Source organism: Argiope bruennichi, chromosome 3 (assembly GCF_947563725.1).
Source record: "Argiope bruennichi chromosome 3, qqArgBrue1.1, whole genome shotgun sequence".
Lineage (NCBI taxonomy): Eukaryota > Metazoa > Arthropoda > Arachnida > Araneae > Araneidae > Argiope > Argiope bruennichi.
Genome location: NC_079153.1, coordinates 98,022,904 through 98,043,061, shown reverse-complemented (window position 1 = coordinate 98,043,061; position 20,158 = coordinate 98,022,904). Strand labels below are relative to the sequence as shown.

The 20,158-nt window shown below is 32.3% G+C and overlaps 1 protein-coding gene across 4 annotated transcripts in view; it reads right to left on the bottom strand.

The window, feature by feature from the left end:
* The window catches only part of LOC129962675 (teneurin-m-like), a 707,945-nt gene that overhangs the window by 27,932 nt on the left and 659,855 nt on the right, over nt 1-20,158 (bottom strand). For 3 of the 4 annotated variants that reach the window (XM_056076579.1, XM_056076580.1, XM_056076582.1), the window contains 11 exons: nt 17,606-17,793; nt 8,094-8,186; nt 4,011-4,282; nt 2,984-3,095; nt 2,781-2,885; nt 1,951-2,145; nt 1,636-1,845; nt 1,172-1,357; nt 923-1,072; nt 405-612; nt 265-291 (listed from right to left, as the gene is read on the bottom strand). In XM_056076579.1, the coding sequence (XP_055932554.1) occupies nt 265-291; nt 405-612; nt 923-1,072; nt 1,172-1,357; nt 1,636-1,845; nt 1,951-2,145; nt 2,781-2,885; nt 2,984-3,095; nt 4,011-4,282; nt 8,094-8,186; nt 17,606-17,793 (1,746 nt within the window). The remainder of the gene's footprint in view (nt 1-264; nt 292-404; nt 613-922; nt 1,073-1,171; nt 1,358-1,635; nt 1,846-1,950; nt 2,146-2,780; nt 2,886-2,983; nt 3,096-4,010; nt 4,283-8,093; nt 8,187-17,605; nt 17,794-20,158) is intronic. The other variant, XM_056076581.1, reaches the window with a different exon arrangement.

Here is a 20,158-nt window from a genome sequence, read left to right as displayed (position 1 = left end):
TTAAAAATATGCAAAATCAAAAGATTTACAAGATAAATTTGTAACTCTAAAAACTAGATAATTAAATGAGTAATTAATTTTGATACATATATTATTCATTTAGTTTAAAATGCTTAAAGGCAGTATTTTATATTCAGTTATTTACACATAAATATAATTGTTAGTTTAAGATATTAAGTATTTTTAATTAATGTATTGGAATATAAAAAAATAAATTCTATAAAACTACAAAACTGAATATTTTCATGTACCATTTATACATACCTGGTATTAAACAGAATTCCAAGCATACTACGCAGCACAGATTAAAAATTTAAAACAATTTAATAACAAAGTTCATTCAATACATTTTGAAATAGTGTTATAATTAAGAAATATATTTTTAAAGAAATAATTTTCTCTACCTGTCATTGAAAACACTTTTATGTGCATAACTTTGAACAGAACCTTCTTCGATGAGAAACTGCATTCGTTGGAAGAAAGAAGCTGTAACAGCTGGTGGTTGTTTCCTCAAAAGTATGTCCAAGGGGTCGACTGCAGAAAAACAGAGGGGGTTGTTTTCGCATGCTTTATCCAGGCAACATTCACTATCTGCACAGTCCACTAATCCATCTGAAATGAATTTAAAATCTTCATTAAAAGTAGGTTCTAAATAGTAGGGACATATCCACTAATGTTTGAATAATCATCCTTAAAAAGGAAACTTGTTGATTGAAATGCTTTACTGTTTCAGCAATATAGGAAACATAGAAATGGAATCCATCTTTAAAATATCTTCAGAAAAATATCTCCAGCTATGGCGTGGTGCATGCTATAGTGAAGCTAAATTATAAAAAGCCTTATAAAAAGCATTGCCTTTATGAAATTATTTAATCTATAATTTAAAAAAAAGTCTTTAAATGAATCAGATACTCAAACCTACCTTTATCATTATCTGTTCCATCGTTACAGTTCCTTTCCAGCGGTATTGCACAGGCAGGGCCATCCCAGTCATGTTGACAGTGACAAGTCCATTCATTTTCATCATTCACGACACATTCACCATGGTTATTGCAGTTCTTAGGACAACCCTCTGAAAAAGTAATTTAAAATGAACAAACGAAACAAACACATCTCAAAAACCATTTTTCGTAGCTTTCCAGAAGAATAACTCAAATCGTTAAGTACGAACCCAGAGTGCAGTGTTTTCCATTCCATCCTTGAATGCACAGGCATGTTCCATTTCGGCACTGACCATTTTCTGTACACCGCGGGTCGCACAACCGTTCGTTACATTTTGTGCCCGTCCAACCTTCGCTGCATACACACTGACCACCTTCACAATGACCTTGCTTCCCACAATCCAGATCGCATTTCTCTGTCGAATGGAGAGAAATATCAATCAGTAAAGAAATTTGTTACGAATAATCAATCAGTAAAGAAATATGCTACAAAGAATCAATCAGCAAAGAAATTTGTTACAACGAATCAATCAGTAAAGAAATATGTTACAAAGAATCAATCATAATTTCTATTTTTAAAAAAATTCTTAAGATTAAGTATGTTGATTTATGTGTTAAGTTGCGTGGCATCAAGCAATAATGAAGGACCAAAATGTTAAGACAATTTTTTTATAAATAAGACTTTTATGATTACCTTGGGAACAATCCGTTCCCGTCCACTGCTCATCGCACGCGCACTTTTGTAATTTCAAATTAAACTGGCCATGACCAGAGCAATCGGGTAGGCAGCGCAGAGCGTCGGAATCGGGTTCGCTGCAATCCGCGCCCTTCCAACCTTTCCTGCAAACACACATTCCACTCACACAAATGCCATGATCAGAGCATTCTGGATCCAAACAGTCCACTGCAAAAAGAATTCGAAAAATGTAAATATATCGATGTTATTGTTAAATAGAATTATAAAAGTGTTTAGAACTTCACTATAACTAATGAAAAGTCAAATGTCTACCTTCTTCACAATGTGGTCCTTTGTAACCAGGGAAACATCTGCAGAGTCCATCTAAGCAGTCTCCATGTCCATTACAGTCAGCCGTTTCACATTCATCGTCTCTCAGATGGCATTCTTTGCCTTTCCAGCCCGAGCTACAGACGCAAGCACCGTTCACATATTGACCCCTTCCACTACACAGAACTGGACATACACCTGACAAAAACAAGAGTAGACTAATGAATATATCTATTCGTAAATTATCATAGGAACGACAGACTCTCAGTTTGCTCTGTTTTTTTTTAAGGTCAAACTTGGATTTTTGTTTTTAAACATGAACATTGATGAATTGAATTTGCTATGATATCAGCAATAAATCAGTGCTGAAACATTTCTTTACCTTTTCAAATGATTCCTGCGTTCCTTAAAATGCTTCACAATGCGAAAAACTGGCTAGAAAAATATGCAGCACAGTAGACATGAACTGATTTATTGAAAGTTTTTTTTTTTTTTTTTAGTGTGTGTGTGTGTGCGCGTATGTATGGGCAAAAGTTAAAATTTGATTAAAATGGACAAATATAATTTGAGACCGCGGACTATTTTAGATAGACTTGATGACAGACCTTGAATTATTGGAAATTATTCTGTATTATTGGAAAATCTTTTAGATTCGTTCTATGACTGATGTTTTCAGAAAAAAAAATATTTACTAGATATTTTTAAAATCTTAATCTTTTGGAAAACGTTAAATCTCTGGAGTAATCTTCCCTTTTTAGAAAATAAAAATACCACTTTAAAATTCAACAATATTAAAAATAACAAGTCTCACGGAATTAAAATACTAAACTTACGATATGCACATGCGTCACCAGCATAATCAGGATTGCACACACATCTACCCATAACACAGGCACCATGACCATGACAGTCATATGGGCAAGGTAGACTTGAATCATCTGGAGAAAAAAGCATCGTTATAAGTTTGATCTTGAATATTTTGTATAAAAGAAACTGAAAATATCAAATGTACCGTGTAAGATTGTTTCAGACTAACCTGTAAATGTAGAAGTGAATATAATATCGTGAGCCTGGTCACCATCATTGTAAACAGATATGTACCACAAACCTCGATCCAGAAACTGTACAAATTCGACACTAAATGTCTCCTGTAAATAATAAATAATTACTTTAACATTTCATTTTAATTTGTAAAATTAGATAATAAATTAGCAGAATATTTTTTCATTTTCAATGCTAAAAATTTCTGAGTCTGAGGTTGATTATACAGAATGGCAGTCTAATTGTGGCCCAACAGCTAATTTTAAAGTCCTCACAAAAACATGTAACATTTTCAGTTGAAATTTTTTTTTATTGAAGTAAAGAATTATATTTTAAGTTGTTTGAATCAATGAATATATAGTTGAAAAATTTAAGATGTTTAAACTTTTATACAGTTTACTGATTTTTGTATTAACATTTTTTTTTAATTTATTCTTCTATAACCTATATTGGTCAAGTTTTAATTCAAAAAAATCAATTAAAATTTTAATGTTCCTTTCCTCAATAATGTGGGAGCATATTTTAGTAAAAAAAGCCGATTTCACATCATTTTTAAAAATACGTATTCATGATGCCTGTTTTATTTTCGTGCAATTGTCTTTCAATAATTTTTTATAAATATTTTTCAGCAAATTTTACAGTACTTTTCCAATGTTCTGGTTTTCAGATTTATATTCACGTAAGTACGACGATATAATACCTAAATACATCCTTTTTGTGCATATATATTCCTTGCCATATATCATAAGAACAAATTTTTAAAATAAAGTAGACGAATTACGCCCAAAATATCATCAGAGTACGACGTTTTGGAATAGAGGTTCGAATCCTTTTTAAATTTTTTCTTTCATTCTATTTTTAAATGAAATTAATCTTAATGCGTCTAAAGCATAACACGACATTTCGGTAGAGAGATTCGAAACCCTTTTATTTTTTACATTATATTTAAAAATGAAATTAATCTTCATGTGTTTTCTGAATATAAAAAAGATATACAAAGATTTCTGTAGCATTTTACATACTTTTTCGGATCTCTTCGTCCTCCTGCTGCGTGGTTTGAGAATCTCGAAAAAGTCGTATCTTGTGTGGGTGGGGACACCGTCTCGTCTTCCGTACACCCCTAGGCTGGCTCCGTGGCTCAAAGTGTAGTTGAACTTGACTAGAGAAGGATTTCGAAGGTGGAATTGATAGTTCCAGTAGCCGAACACGCCAATCTTGACGGACGTCGATTTGCCCAGCTGAATTTCAGAGAAAGTCTCACTCCTTGGTGGAGGCGTCTTCTTAGGAATATTAGCTACAAGTAATAAAGAATTCACCGTTTAGGGTCATTTGACGTCACTAATAAACGACATAATATAAAAAAGTAAAATGTATACGACACATAACACATAGCATATTTAAAAATACATTCGCATTACTTTTCATATTTAACTCAAGATTTACAATTCTTCGGTAACTCCTTGAAAATTTTATCAGTGAATTTAACTCATATATGTTATATAAGCATAAGTATTTGAAAACGTAAAATGTAGAGTGTAAAAGAAAAATTTACACTCTAACGGAATTAAATTAAACGGAATGATCCGCTTACGAACGAATTATTCCGCATGTGATAACTTACTTTATTCTGTTTCGAAATGTAAAAGTATGAAAAGAAATTTTTCTTTTACACTCTACATTTTACATTTTCAAATAGTTATGCTAATATAGCATGTTTTCTGTATTTGTATTATTATTTATTTTTATATGATGCATTCATTTTTTACTATCCTATTAAAAATCTATTTCTCGGGTTTTATTGCATGAAACTTATTAACTATTGTGTTTATACTATAGTTAATAAGTTTATAATAATATAGTTAATTTTTTTATGTACGCGAAAAAAAACCCCTGGGAGTACTAAGTTGAAATGGAGTTTATCTATTTATCATTTATCTGCTTTCAAGTTAGCCGGGGGGGGGGAATCAAACCGAGCCTAACTTAATAATTAAATAACTGAATTTAATAAAAGGGTATTGATTACATTCAATTTGATAAAAAAATGATATTTTAAAATGAAAAAAAAATGCTTATAGAAATGTATTTACAACATATTGATACCATATTATGGAATTTAAATTTATTTAAATCTGTAATTGTTGCATAGAATTATTTGAATCTGGAATTGGATTTGAAGTATTTGAACCTGGAGTTTGATTTGAAGTATTTGAACCTGGAGTTTGATTTGAAGTATTTGAACCTGGAGTTTGATTTCAAGTATTTGAACCTGGAGTTTGATTACAAGTATTTGAACCTGGTGTTTCATTTCAAGTACTTGAACCTGGAGTTTCATTTCAAGTATTCCAATTTGGTTTTGTATTTATTTATTTTTTAAATCAGGAATCATCTGAGAATAAACGATTTACAATAGCTACAAAGAAGCTGACTTGACAGAATATACCAATTTATCTTAATCTTTGGATTATAATTAAAATATATTTTCTAACTTCTTTTTTTTAATGTTAATAAATAATTTAATAAACTAAGAATTTATTTATTAAGTTTGTTTATTAACAGTCAAAATCTGGATCAATTCATCTGGAGGAAAACAAACATTGTACGCAATATCAGTCTATTTTACCTAAATAAAAAATTTATTTGCTGGTGTAAATTGAAACCGGATAATCATTTGATCTGAAAATAATATTAATAAATACTTATTTTAATGGATTCGCTGAATTATTCAATAATCAAAAGCTCTGAATTATAATTGAATTGAAAGAAAAGAAATTAATGAATGCAAATTGATCGTAATTAAAAAGATGGGATGATTAAAATTCGTGGAATACTCCTTTTGCAATTAACGAAAATTGTCAATCAGATTACTAATGAAATCAAACTCAATATAACTTTCAATAATCATTTGAAATGCATTTTTGTAAAGAAGCTGCTAATTAGATTCGTTATTTCTTTTTGACATTAATAAAATCATTAAGTCATCCAGTCTTTTCAATCCTTTCACGCATTTTTAGTTCAAACATTTTCAGCCAATTATTTTATCGAGATCAGGGATTTAAAATTAAGATGGAAATTCATTACGAATATTTACGTTTCTTAATTTGAAAGAAATTATAAATTGCTTTTAACTTTGAATGAAACGCCTCGTTTTCTTTCAAATATTTTTCATCCTCCCTCTCCCTTTAATTAGTTCATTTCTGTATACTAGTATCCAATAATGTTCTGGGCTTGCTTTGCTTTTAACTAGAGAAAACAAACTTCTATCGCCTCCCCCTCCCCTTTTTTTTTCTTCATTTTTTAACCCGTTATGCCGTGTTTTCCACCCTTATCAACGTCATTTATACATTCTTTCAGGGATCATGCACCATATCTTAAAACTTTAAAAGAGAAATTCTTGTGTGTATGTACGTATTATATATATATATAGTGTATCTTGGAAACGGTTTTAACGATTTGGTTCAAGTTTTATATTTAGATAAAGTTTTGCTTTTTAAGTTTATCTATATAGGTGTCTTACCTGAATTTTTTTTAATAACTAACTATTAGAATAAGTATATTCAATTTTAGCTTCGCATTGTGGGGACTGGAGTATAGTGGTCGGTTTAGTTTAGTTTAGTTATATTAACGTCCCGTTTGAAGCAACACTAGGGCTATTTTGGGACGGACCTCGTAATTTTGGACCACGGTCAGATGACGAAGACGACACCTGAGCTGGCACCCCCCTCTCCACTCCACACCACACCAGTAGAAGGACGTTTGGTCATGACGGATTTAACGTGCAGCAGACCCCTTTACACGACGGTTCTTCGGTGGAATCGGGTCTCGAAACTGAAACCCTCCGGTTCCGAGGCCGAGACCTTACTACCAGGGCACCGCGGCCCCGTATAGTGGTTGGAAAAACATAAATGACGCGTTTGTTACAAGTTCTCGGTTCGAGTTCAGTTTTTTGCTTTGTTTTTTTTACTTATGTATTTATATTTAACATTTTTGCTTTCCAAGTTTAACTATATAAGTGTCTTTCCGAAAACAACACGATTTTACACACACACACACACATACACACACACACAAAACGTTTGTAACTAACTTTTAGCTATATATATAAATGACTATTAAAAAAATATAAATAAAGAGCACTGCCGGAAGAAGCTTAGTTTTCCCGATACGTGCGATAACCACTAAAAAAATGTAAACATTTTGCAGTTTAAGCAGTGCACATTATGAGATCGTTTTTTTTTTTTTTTTTTTTTTTTTTCCGCAATTGGTCAATTTAGTTAAAACAAAAATCTTTCTTATTTAATCAATATGTTAATACTTTACTTAATTTTTGTATTTAAATAACCTTCAGAAAATAGGTATGTTTTTATTTATTTATTAATACGTATATAATTGGTAAAAGTAACTAAAGTAAAAAAAAAAAAAATGAACATTTAATGGTTTTTTATAAGCATTATTATGAAAGATTATAAAGAAATAATAAATTTCATAATGAACATAACATTAAAAGTTATTATTTTACGGCACTTGTCAAAAGGAATAACATAATTAGTTAACGGCTGATTTAAATTGCAATATTTTATACAAAAAAATATTTTTTTTGATTATGGATTTCAAAAATTTTAATGTGTACATGCAGAATAGCCCTAACGTTTTATAATTCAAAAAAAAAATTGTAGCTTTTAGAATTTGTAGATTTATTTCGCAGTTAGGCTAATAATTTTTTTTAAATCTTCCAAGCTGCGGCCCTGTTCACTTCAGCTGCCTCGTCTGCTTAATCAAAAATCTGCCACTGAGGATAATGCTAATGCTAATTAAATTCTATGAATCAAATTCCTCAACTGAGGATAATGCTAATGCTAATTAAACTCTATTTCTTTGATGCTCAGCTTCGTAAATAAACGTGGGCTATATGTCAATAATTAATTTTTAATAAGAAATACACGAATAACAGAAAATGTATCTATTTCAGGAAATACAGAATTGGGACGATTTAATTTCAAAACGATTGATATATCACATGACAGAAATTTATGAATGATTTAGATCTTTGGCGTAATTTCATTCTTAAGAATTGTTAGTAACTGAAAAATATTTAAAATATAACTTACCAGAGTTTATTCTTCCTATTTCTTGCTCCATATCGTCTACCATAACGGGACATGGATGGGAGCTGGCATGGTGCCAATAAGGGAACATAAGGGCTGAAACAGAAACATTAGTTCGCATTAAATATGTATAACATACAGATATTAACAACTATTTTAAATGGTTTAACCATTTACTCCTTTATACAGGGAGATTCAAAACTTAAGATCATATTTAAAATATTTATTTCTGGTAGATAAAGATACACACATAAAATCTCTGGTAAATAATTTTCTAAGTTTATTTTACACATTCAAGATCACTTCTATTTGTTATAGGACAAATATGAAAGTCCAAAGTGCAGAGTCCATTTTTTGCCACACGTGAAATAATTGTACTGTTTAGTTATTAAACGTATATATGCCTCTTTGACACTCAATATACACTATAAAACGAGCGGAAGAAAGAGAAAATTTATTTGCAAGATGGAAGAAACGGTATCGAATTTCATCTATAAAAATGTTCTTTTTTTGCGTAGGAGCCTTAATATTCTCTTCCACCATCGTTTTGAATGTAAAATTGAATGTAATTGAGAATTTCGGCACCAATATATTGAGTATCAAACGTGTTTTATGTTTCCTTGATTTACAACGCAGTCTATATAACGATGGTAAAAGAATAAGAGTTTATTTATAAGATATATTTTCGTCTTAGAATGTTCTTTTCAGGTAAAAATCGCGTTGCTATAGGCAATTCTATTCACAGCGATAGCCATTTCTTCCAGTGAAAAATCGGCGAATCTTATTTCGCCACAAGGTCCTTGATAACTGAACTCACTTCTGTTACAATTCGATCTTGCAGTTCCTGAAGAGTAGCAAGCAAAGGTTTTAAGCACATGCCACACTGTTTATTGCAAAATCTCAAATCCTCAGCTTCTTCTATTTGTGGCTTTTCTAAGGTTATGTCCGAAATCGGTTCCAATTCGTTTAACATCTTAATCCTTTAAAGGGCCATTTTTTTCTAGTCATATTATGTTAAAATATTTTTAGGCTTGAAATTAGAATAAGAAAAGGGATTCATTTAGCTTATTAGATAAATTTAATTTGATTCATTAATTAATTTGGTTAATTAATAATTAAGTAACAAATCAAGACTCATCATTTTGTCTGAGATAAAGAACTGAAGCATCTAAGTTTCTGACTTACTAAAAAAATTTGTCAGAAGTTATGCTAACCTACATAATTTCATACAAAGATTGATAAATTTGGTGGGAAGCATACTTCCCACGGCCCTAGAAAGTGTTAACTGATTATAAAGTGCTTATAAAAACCTTTGGTGAACCTGTTTTCATCAAGAAGATGCCGAGGTTTAAGCTACGTGCTCATGCCAGCGGATTAATCATGCAATGCACCAGCCAACTGTATTTCATTTCTGTGTTCACGAGATTTACATAGATTTGCTATATATTCCATTAAAAAACAACTTTTTTAAAAAAGCATTTTTAAACTAACTTTTAAATTAATTTTAACTTTTGGTATAGCTTTTTTCTTAATGCTTTTTTTAATAAAAATGTCATTTTTTAAAAGAAAGTCTTTGTTAATGGAATATATTGTGAACACAAAAAAATACAAATGGCTCGTGCATCGCACGATTAATCCACTGGCACGAGCGCGCATCTTAAACCGCGGCCTCTAATTGATAAAAGCAAGTTCACCACAAACCAAAGAACCAAGTGCAATTTAATATAGTGCTTTCTTTTGTTTTGATAATAATGCCAACTCCAACCACAAATCTATGTCACCAATAAGATCATTATCACTAGAAATACGTTATCAACAGTCCCTAATCTCTCTGTTTTACAGACATGTCGAAAAATTAAACTTTGACAAGATTCCATCCTTAACAATTGAACATTATTTCGCCATTTCATTTGCATGCTGAATGTTTATCATGAAAGTGTAATTTAATATAGTGTTTTCTTTTGTTTTGATAATCATGTAAGCAACTTTGATGAAAGGCAATTTCGTTATTGACTTTTTGCATTCGAAAAAGTAATTCAATGCATAATTATTCTCTTAATACTTGGTCTTGTTTATTACACCAAAAAATAAGTATATACATACACATATCTAACATAAGTAAAATAATAACACAAGTAATAAATAACATAAGTAAAATAAGTTTTACGTTGGATTTCCCCGAAAAATTCAATCTACATCTTTTTACCATACTGTAGGCATTTTTAACAATCAAAATTGAATAAATAAATTAATAAATTGTCAAAATGATGCACTGTTTTGAATGGTGAATAAGATGCCCCATCCGAGTGCAACAGGTTAATAGGTAGATGAAGAGTTAGTCGCTTAAGTCATCTAGTAATAATTATTATTTATTTTGAAAATTTGCGAAACAATTTAAACTATTATTTTTATTTAATACCAAACGATTAATAAATAAAAAAATTTCTTCAAAAGTTTTTCTGAAAACTTAATTCAAACTATCTCAAAATTATTCTCTTCTTTAAGCAAATATTGTTTATTTATTTATTTGTGCGTTTTATTTTGTTTTTATTTAAAATATATTGTCATGGCAACAAAATTAATCATGTCGAATGAATGTCCCGTTTTCGAACAATCGAACCCTCTATAAAGCATCGCTTTCTTCAAAACTTTGGTGAATCCTTATCAGAAACTACATACCAGGAATTTCATTGTAAAACGTTAAATCCCTGCCAAATCCTATCGCTCCGAGCAGAAAATGGGTGATACATATCCCTCGATACAATTAACCCGTCATGAAAGGCAAATTGATCCGAAATAAATTAATTCCTTGTCATGCCATTCCTTTAGAACGTTTAATGAAGCTACGGAGTGTTCCATCCGATCAAGTGGCTTCCGCAAATGCAATTAATTAATATCGAGCAATAAGCCCAGAGCAATACGTTGCTGCGCCATGCTAATAGATGGCGAATGGATACAGAAATCAGTTAATTGTTTCGGAATTTCCATTGAAAAGAATAATTGGAAATCGCTTTTAATGATTTCCGTATTCTAAAGGTTAGATAAATCCTACTATTTTCACGCTTTTATATAAACAAAACATCTAGTCATTCTGACTTAGATGTTTTGATTTTTGGTATATGGGCGAGTTGGCTTTGTTACATTAAAGCTAAGGAGAGTTATCAAAGTTAGGCTTCATATCTCAAACAGTGCTCAAGGTCAAAAAGGATCGAGAAAACCCTAGTCCATTCTTTTATACCACGACAACAATGCTATTTGGCCCATGAAAATAAATGAATTTAGTTATATGAATGTTCGATTTTAAAGCAATAAGAAAGTTATTCTGGTCTGGCAGTGGCATAGCAATCGATGGATGAAGCAATGATAGTATAGATTTGTCCTAGTTCATTCATTTATACTGCAACGGCAATGATATTTGGCTCATAAAAACAAATGAATTTAGTTATATGAATGTTCGATTTTAAAGCAATAAGAAAGTTATTCTGTTCTGGCAGTGGCATAGCAATCGATGGATGAAGCAATGATAGTATAGATTTGTCCTAGTTCATTCATTTATACCACAATGACAATGCTATTTGGCTCATAAAAATAAATGAATTTAACTATATGAATGTTCGATTTTGAAGCAATAAGAGAGCTATTCTGGGCTGGCAATGCCGTAACAATCGATGGATGAAGCAATGATAGTATAGATTTGTCCTAGTTCATTCATTTATACTGCAACGACAATGATATTTGGCCCATAAAAATAAATAAATTTAGTTATATGGTGGTCGGGGATGAAGCACTCATGTTTACGAACTGCCATGGTCGTCGAAGGGTGCCCGCCCTCCGTCTCTGAATTTCATTTTCGCAATATGTTTAAGGGCTTCAGAAGAGGTTAGGATAATAGAAAATGAAGAGTTGATAGTCGAAGTATACGATAAAGTCGAAGGAAAAACTTCCCGCTGATTTCCTGCACTTTTTTTACTTATGTAAGTGGCTTTTGCGTGATTTCACTTTCCGGTCACTTACATTCCTCTGGTCCCTTAAAAATGCAAGAACGTGCTAATAATCAGTCACGTAGCGAGAGTAAGTGGCGCTTGGGATACAATGCGATTTTTTTCGACTTTACGTTTTATCAGTGGTTTTTGCAAGAATAAAGGCGTCCGGGGTATGACATTTTTTGTTGTTATTGTTGTTTCTTATGGCACTTACCACGGGCAAGCCCGCTGTTACGAAGACAGCGATTTTAAGCCGGAGAGGGGGCGTCTCTTGTTTTTATAGTAGCGCCAACTAGGGTCAAGAGTACGACTTTGCTATTCACGTATCACTCATTCTCTTGCACAACCCCCTTTTTATAGGAGGGCACATTCACACATCTCACAGATAGAACAATCATGCCCAAGCCGGGACTCGAACCCGGGACGCCCAGATCACGGGGAAGACGCACTACCCCTATGCCAGGACGCCGGCATGACATTTTTTTAAGTGTTCTTGAATATGTCTTTGAAAAGTAGCATAAACGCAGTAACGTTTTATCTCCTTGGCGACACCTAAAATTGAAGTCTGGGTACCTACCTACCTATATGTTCTTATGCTAGTATGACTAAAATGAAGAAAGTATTCATATTTGAAAGAAAACAGTTAGAAACTTGGAGAATTAGAAAGAAGATCAGAAATTTCACTATTTTCCCTTTCTATGCAAAAACTTGGTTTGTAAGCAGAAAACTTCGAACTAGAGACAAAACTAGAAATCGCTTAAAGAAATACAGAAGAACGAAGATATTTCTCTTTCAACGTCAATGGCAAAGCATCAGATATAAATTTATTCCAGGCTAGAAGAAGAATTCAAATTCCGGTCGCCATTATTCATTCCGGTGTTTCCATTTTTTTTTTTTTTTTTTTTTTTTTTTTTTGCTACTAAAGTTTCTGGCACGCGCGGTCAGCGCCGACTTCCTGACATGGAAACTGATGCTTCTGACGCTGACCTTTCCTTCTCAAAAAGAAATCATTAGAAAGAAATAAAACTGCCGTCCTGAATGAAAAATGAGACGATACCATGATAGAAAGAGAGAGAAAGTTCCGACTTATGAAACTGATGAAAATTCGACAGCAGGCGAAACTATTTGGGACGCTTTGTTTCATAAGCTGGAAACTTTTTTTACAAATTTGAACCGAAAGTATTGAATTTCGGAAAACAATAATAAATAAAATAAGTTTCAAGATATTCCCCAGTTAAAATTTTTGTTGTTTTTCCGATTTTTATTTATTTTTTTTTTTTAAAGCAAGTCTATAAAGCCAAAAACTTTGAAGAGGATCGAGCAAATTTAGTAACAAAATAAAACGACGTAAATAATACCAAGACATTCCAAATTCCCACTTTTGCCTTGATTTTACTGTAGATACTCATAAAACTCGAAAAATTTTATCAATTTTTCATAGCTTTTGACCATTTGGTACAATTATATAAATAAGATAAATACAAAATTTAACTATGAAATGAGCAGTATGGTTAAAAACTGGCTCTAAGAAACACACACAATTCAAATCAGTTTAATTGCTGGTTGCATATTTTATTTGCTTAATTTGCTTGTTGCATATCAATTTAATTGCTTGTTGCATATTTTACAGCATTTCGAAGTGACTGGCATCAACCATGCGTCGGAGATCTAATAATTAATTATGTCTTAAGAATTTCGTATACCTATTCTTTAAGATACTTCAATAGGAGGTAAGTAATCAGCCATTTCGATACCCATGCCATATGTTATGTCCGGAGGTTAAGAACTTTGAGTTCAAGAATTCCGTGCCCCATCCTTCAAATCGGCAAATAACTCAAAAGAGAGAAATCCAATTGAATAAAATCGTTGTTTGAAAATAAAGTGACCCATCAGATGATTAACTTTTAATCTAGTTTAAACCAAGAAGAAGATTCGTTGTTTGCAAATATACATCGATGACTTCATTTCACAGTTTGATAGAAAGACTGTGCTCTAGTAATCACATTCAATTGCTCATTTCTGGAAGTAATAAACTTTGTGGATAACTTTGTAAACATTTGTTTTAAATATTAATTTTTATGTGCTGTTTTAGGTAGATTCCTATAAGAAGATTCCCTATTGAAAGGGTTCTCATGACAAGACTTCGGGAAAATTTCTTCAGTTCTATATCGATCATGGACCCTAGAACCCCAAATCACCCTTTGTTCAAAAGTTATATTATTTATATGTATATGTGTATAACGCTTTGCCCATGTTATTTTGTAAATAAAATAAGAGTAATTTTGTTTGGATTTTAAATGGCTTAGAATATGTTGTTAGAAATGCAAAAATCTCGGACGAATTCCTAAATGGCCCATCTAACTCAAAAGGGGCGGAAATGGTGGTGGTGTGTGTGGGGGGATTGAAGTTGCCATTTCGTTTTAACTTTCTTAATATTGAAGATAGAAAAATAAATCCCACTAGCCAAATTAGCGCCTAATTAAGACGAACAACTTTTACAAGTTAAAGTTTTTCTATAACAGCTATATCTTAGAAGTTAGGGGCTGAAAAGGGTTTTTATAGATTATTAATTTTGACTGTTTCTAAAATTACCAATTTATGTTGCCAGATGGTAACTTAGTTGTAAAGGAATAATATGTTTGCCTTCCAGCTTGCCGAGAGGAATTTTTTTCGCATCAACTCAATGCAGCAATTTTCCAGAATAACATATAGTTTTTGAAATTTGCACGTTAACGTCTTTGTTTTGCCACTAGATGTCGTTCAAAATGTTCTCATCAAATAACATCATGCTATTCTAATGTTTTGAATGTTGGCGATTAAAAATTATGGTGGCAAAAATGAATTTTAATAAACCCATATATTTTTCGAGCAACCTATGCAGTTAACGTTTATTCTGCTTTTTAGAAAAATTACTACACTATTTTTAGGGACAATTATTTATTCATTCTTTGGAGGATTGGAAGTTGATACTTGGAAGGAGTATTCAGACAAGTGCTAGACAACACTACATGATACAACAGACATTCAAAAACATTCCCTAGAAACCTTAAATCTTTTTCAATTTCATTTGCAAAATGTTATTATACTATATATATAAGCTTGGTTCGCTAGAGATATAGAACTGATAAAAATATACTCTAATCTTTGAATAAATAAATGTTCGAGACAGAGAAGGTGAGTAAATTGGAATAAAGAATATTTTGTTTTGCATTTGCAGAATATGTATTTTCAAGAGACAGAGAAGTTTTAAATTCCTTTCAAATTGATAATTACTGGATAGATTAAAATGAAAAGTGCCAAATAAAGCGTAACTGAAAAGTTTGCTAAATATCCATTTTCTAAATCCGGAAAATATTTAACAAACGACGTAAAAGACTTGGAGAAACGAACAAGAATTCCCCAGATTCCGAACCAAGCCATATGCTATTAAAGTAAATCCCTCAAGAATTACTGGATCTGTTTTAAATATGTTAAGGAAGGACTTATTGAAAACGTGCTTAATGAAGTAAATCTTTTGAAAAGTGTTTGGAGGTAAAATTTCGAGGAATTTGTAAATGAATGCAATATTCTTGTAAGGAAGAATGTAATTGTTTTATATCTTGGGACAGAGTTTATTTCAACAGAGTTCATCTTCTTTATTGATTTTCCTTCAACGAAGAAAATTTGAAATATCTGCATTATCAACGCTCCCTATAATAAATGGAAATTTTACATCTTTACAACTCATTGAATTGCCCCGAATTGTTCTGTAGTAACATATTGTTACGAATCTATAATATTGATTCTCTGCATTGTTAATCGCATGGTAATTAAAATAGATTTACAAATACTTTCAATGGATGCCAGGTCGGTGACCATTGATTTGACAAAAAACATTTAAAAAAAATGAAGGTTATGGAAAATACATAATTATGCCAATATCTCTGAAAGGAGACGAAATCCACAAATACTTCTTTAAAATGCCATATTCTGTCGTTGCGACTATATAAGTGGAGACTCCCACAAGAGCATTATTTCTTTTTTTTGGGATAATGACCCAAAAACCAGCTTTCTAGCTGCACATTGAGGCCTACTGCTGAGTTAAGAGTTTCTACTAGTTCTATTCTTTGTGTTCAGCTCTTGTTGTATCTATTATCTAAAGTATTGCCTTTCTTTCACCTTAGACCCACTGGATGAATTGTCGAAATGGTATTTAATTGTGAATGACATAGTTGAACAATGGCTGGATTTAGGCATTAACAATCAATATTCTGTATAATAAAACATTGTATTTTAGAATGAAAATTATTTAATTATACTGCTTGAATTCTCGAATGCTTAAGAGACGCCATAAACACATATATTTTTGGTTCTGCTTGACATTTTTAAGGAAAATTGTACAAGATAGGACGAATACAATGCTTCAAATGTTATTTCTCTTTCTTAACCCACTGTTTTTAATATTTCACAATTACGATTAATTATGAATACTTAATGTACATTTCAGCGAGTTTTACTGGTTTTTGGGCTCATATTGAGTAATCCGTACCAAAATTCGATACTAGTGGATACTTACAGGTCCTGGTTTACCAAGCGATTTTTAGACTATGCCAAGACCGCTCAGCTAATACAATCCTTTTAGTGGTATTTCTCATTTCCTTGGCGATTAAATCCTAAGGCATAAACATCCACAAGTATTCAGAATTCTAATATTCTTAACAAATAACAAAATTCTACCTTAATCGACAGAGACGCAGGTTTTGGATCATTAATGACCTATCATATTGATGGTTTCACTACGGACACATAAGTTTTGTAAAAGCAGCTGGAGACTACAAGTCATCTGTGAATAATATGTCGACATTCCTGACAGAAATCTTCGCATACATCTATCATCAGTAATTCATCATCCCTCTATTTATACCAATGAAATACGCATATTTAAAACACACAACGATCCTAATAAATTGCCTATGTTTCTGAGAAACGTTCTTTGGAGCCGATTCCATAAATTCCTGCCCTCAAAACAAAAGAAACTCGAGTAAGATTGACAGCTATAACCATCACATTCGAGCAACATCACCATTGCAACATCATTATTGCAAAATTTTAACATAGTTGCACATTCATTACACAATATTTCAAATTCAGAAGCAAGTAGCAAGGAGGAATAATCAGGGAAAAAAACAAAACATCAGAAGATAATTGATGATGAACATTATCATTTCAATAGTCCTTAATGCCTTTGCTTTGTCCTTAAATGCCTTCCAGGATAAGATTAGATTTAAAGGCAGAGGAGTCAAATTTGACTATTCTGCACCAAAAATGCACTAAACGTTCATGTACATGATTAAATCTTTCCAACTGTAAGCAGTAAAACTAGATACAATGTTAAGTCGTCTGAAATCTCAAATCAATGACTGTAATGGATCTTTGTCTTAAACATATTTTATACGAGCTTATAAATAAATGATTCAAATTATTGAATTCAGTAATTGTTCATTAGAAACTAGATTTTAATACATAATCTATCAAATCCAGGCATCGACTTACCTACGAAATACGCAAGGGCGGAGAGAATAGCGAGAGATATGAAGAGGCAGACGATAGCCGTGCACTTCCAGGTGCATCGAGAAGAGAAAGACTTCCGGAACTGGAACCGGGAGTAGTGGCCGGGACTGGACCGACGGACATTGTTGCATACAGGAACCGGAACGCCCGAACTGTAGCTCAGGTGACACCTGTCGGGGGAAAATAGAATATTACTAAAATAGTTGAAAGACAGGATATTATCTTCTCGAAATATAACTTAGAATAAATGGTCGGAATATTTATTCAGGAAAATGGAGTAATTTGTAATCTCCGATATCGTTTCCAACTTTTAACGAAATTATATTCGTTCATTTAAATACTTTTCTGTGATTTTACTTAATGAAAAAGTTTTAACTATAGTAAAGACAGGATGTTGTTGTTGTTTTTCGATCTTCAACAAGAAAAACTGAAATGGGAATAAACATCTATTATTACCACCAATCAGAGGATGAATTTAAATATACCTCAGTAAGTGACTGTTCTGCCGTTTACAACATCCAGATCAGTATCTAAAGCGTCTACAGACGATTCGGTATCCACTCATCACTATTATAGCGTACTGAATTCAGAAACTGGAGCGCTAAGTCTTAAATAATTGGTTGTGGCGATTTGGAATGAGCGAGGATAGAACCTGGGGTCTTGTGGTTCGCAGCCCAGTAACATGACCACAATACAAAAGCAATTGCTCGTGTAGTATAGCTTTTAACTGGCTTATAAGCTTTCACCACAGACTCTCCCTCCAGTGAGTCGGAGGCGAGACGAAAGATATGGCTGTTGAGCGGGGATGTATTATTTATTAGCTGTTGAGTTTAATGTGCCTGTACCCATTCGAGTAGCGGCAAGCGTTATGGCGAGGGTGAGTGGTTGCTGTTGTGACAAGTGAGTCTGACGACTTTGGGTTGCTGCGGGCAGATGGCGCCACAACAGTGGTACGAAGGTTGAAGGTTCATCGTCCAAGATCACCAATGTGGCGATTTGGAATGAGCGAGGATAGAACCTGGGACTTTGTGGTTCGCATCCCAGTAACATGAGCAAAACACCAGAGCAATTGCTTTTGTATTGTGGTCATGTTACTCGGCTGCGAACCTCAAAGTCCCAGGTTTTATCCTCGCTCATACCAATTCGCCACATGGTCTCTCCAATGTCAACACCAAATACGACCTTTGCTTTCAAACATGCCTTGAAAAAGAATATTAAGACTAAGTATGCCCTTCTCCAAATATCAAAAGCTTTAAGTCTCAGAGGATCAAAAGCCTCATTCAACAACTTGTAAAATGTGACGACTCTTATATCAATACTTTAAATCTTAATTCCTCTACAAGTATGTAGTTTAAAGATTCATTCATACTTCAATTTGGAAAGTGATAAAATCATTTTAATTCCTGAGGAAGAACTGTTAATTATCAGTTAATGCGATGCTTCTAATCTTGTTATTTACCAGAGTTGCGATATTCCTCACTCGGTTTTTATGATAAGAAATATATTGCCATTTATTTAAATTTTTATAAAATAAATATCTATTCATAAAAAGCTATTAACGATTAATTCTACTTGATTTGAAATATCTCTTTCGAAATTTGCAAATTATATTATGTTCCTGAAAGAAATACAAGGATAAGTCAACCATCTAACTCTCCGACCCGCCCGAAGGCACACGGATTTAAACCATGAAACTGAATGACCGGACCGCCGCAACAGTAACATTGGCGGGAACTGTGGTTGAGTCCTAAGGGCCATCACCGGCCAAGGTACAACCATCCCCGAAGGAAGTACGTCCCGTCATCGATGGGAGGAGTCAGATCCCCCACCTATTAGTGTACCCTCCAGGGTAGCGAGATCCACTCACCATGTGACTATCAGATCAGATTTATCCATGAAACACAAGGATAAAACAATGCTTAGAGAAATCTTTCTTTGCAACATAAATTTTTCTAATATTTTGAAATAATTTTAGTTATTTACAAAATATCGATTACATTAGGAAAAATATTTCTATAATGCAAACCATCAATTACAAATATTATATATATCATGCTGTTCTTACTTCGGGTTTTTTTTTTTTTTTTTTGCATAATATTTAACATGAAAATACATGCTTTGAAAATAATTTCAAGGGATGTCACAATGCGGTAATTCTAATGGTCTTGTCATTATTGGTCATATTGCTTTATTTCTACAAATTGATAGATTTGAAAATCGTTGCTTACAGAATTCAATATTTAATCCATTTAAGCTAGAAAAATTGAGTCTAAAATATCTTGCTATAATGTTTCGGACAAGTTCCAATCTCTATTTTTTTTTAATTTAATAAAATTTCGAAATAACCTATTCAATCATTTTTAATGAATAAAACACCATTTATACGTTTCTCCTATACATCTTTCATCACAGTTTTGATTCATTCACAATCATCATAATAATAAAGTACGTCATTCATACGACACAAAGATTCGGTTTTACATCGTTTTCGTTACAGAAGACTGAAATATGCTGAAAACAGAGACATCACTTTCG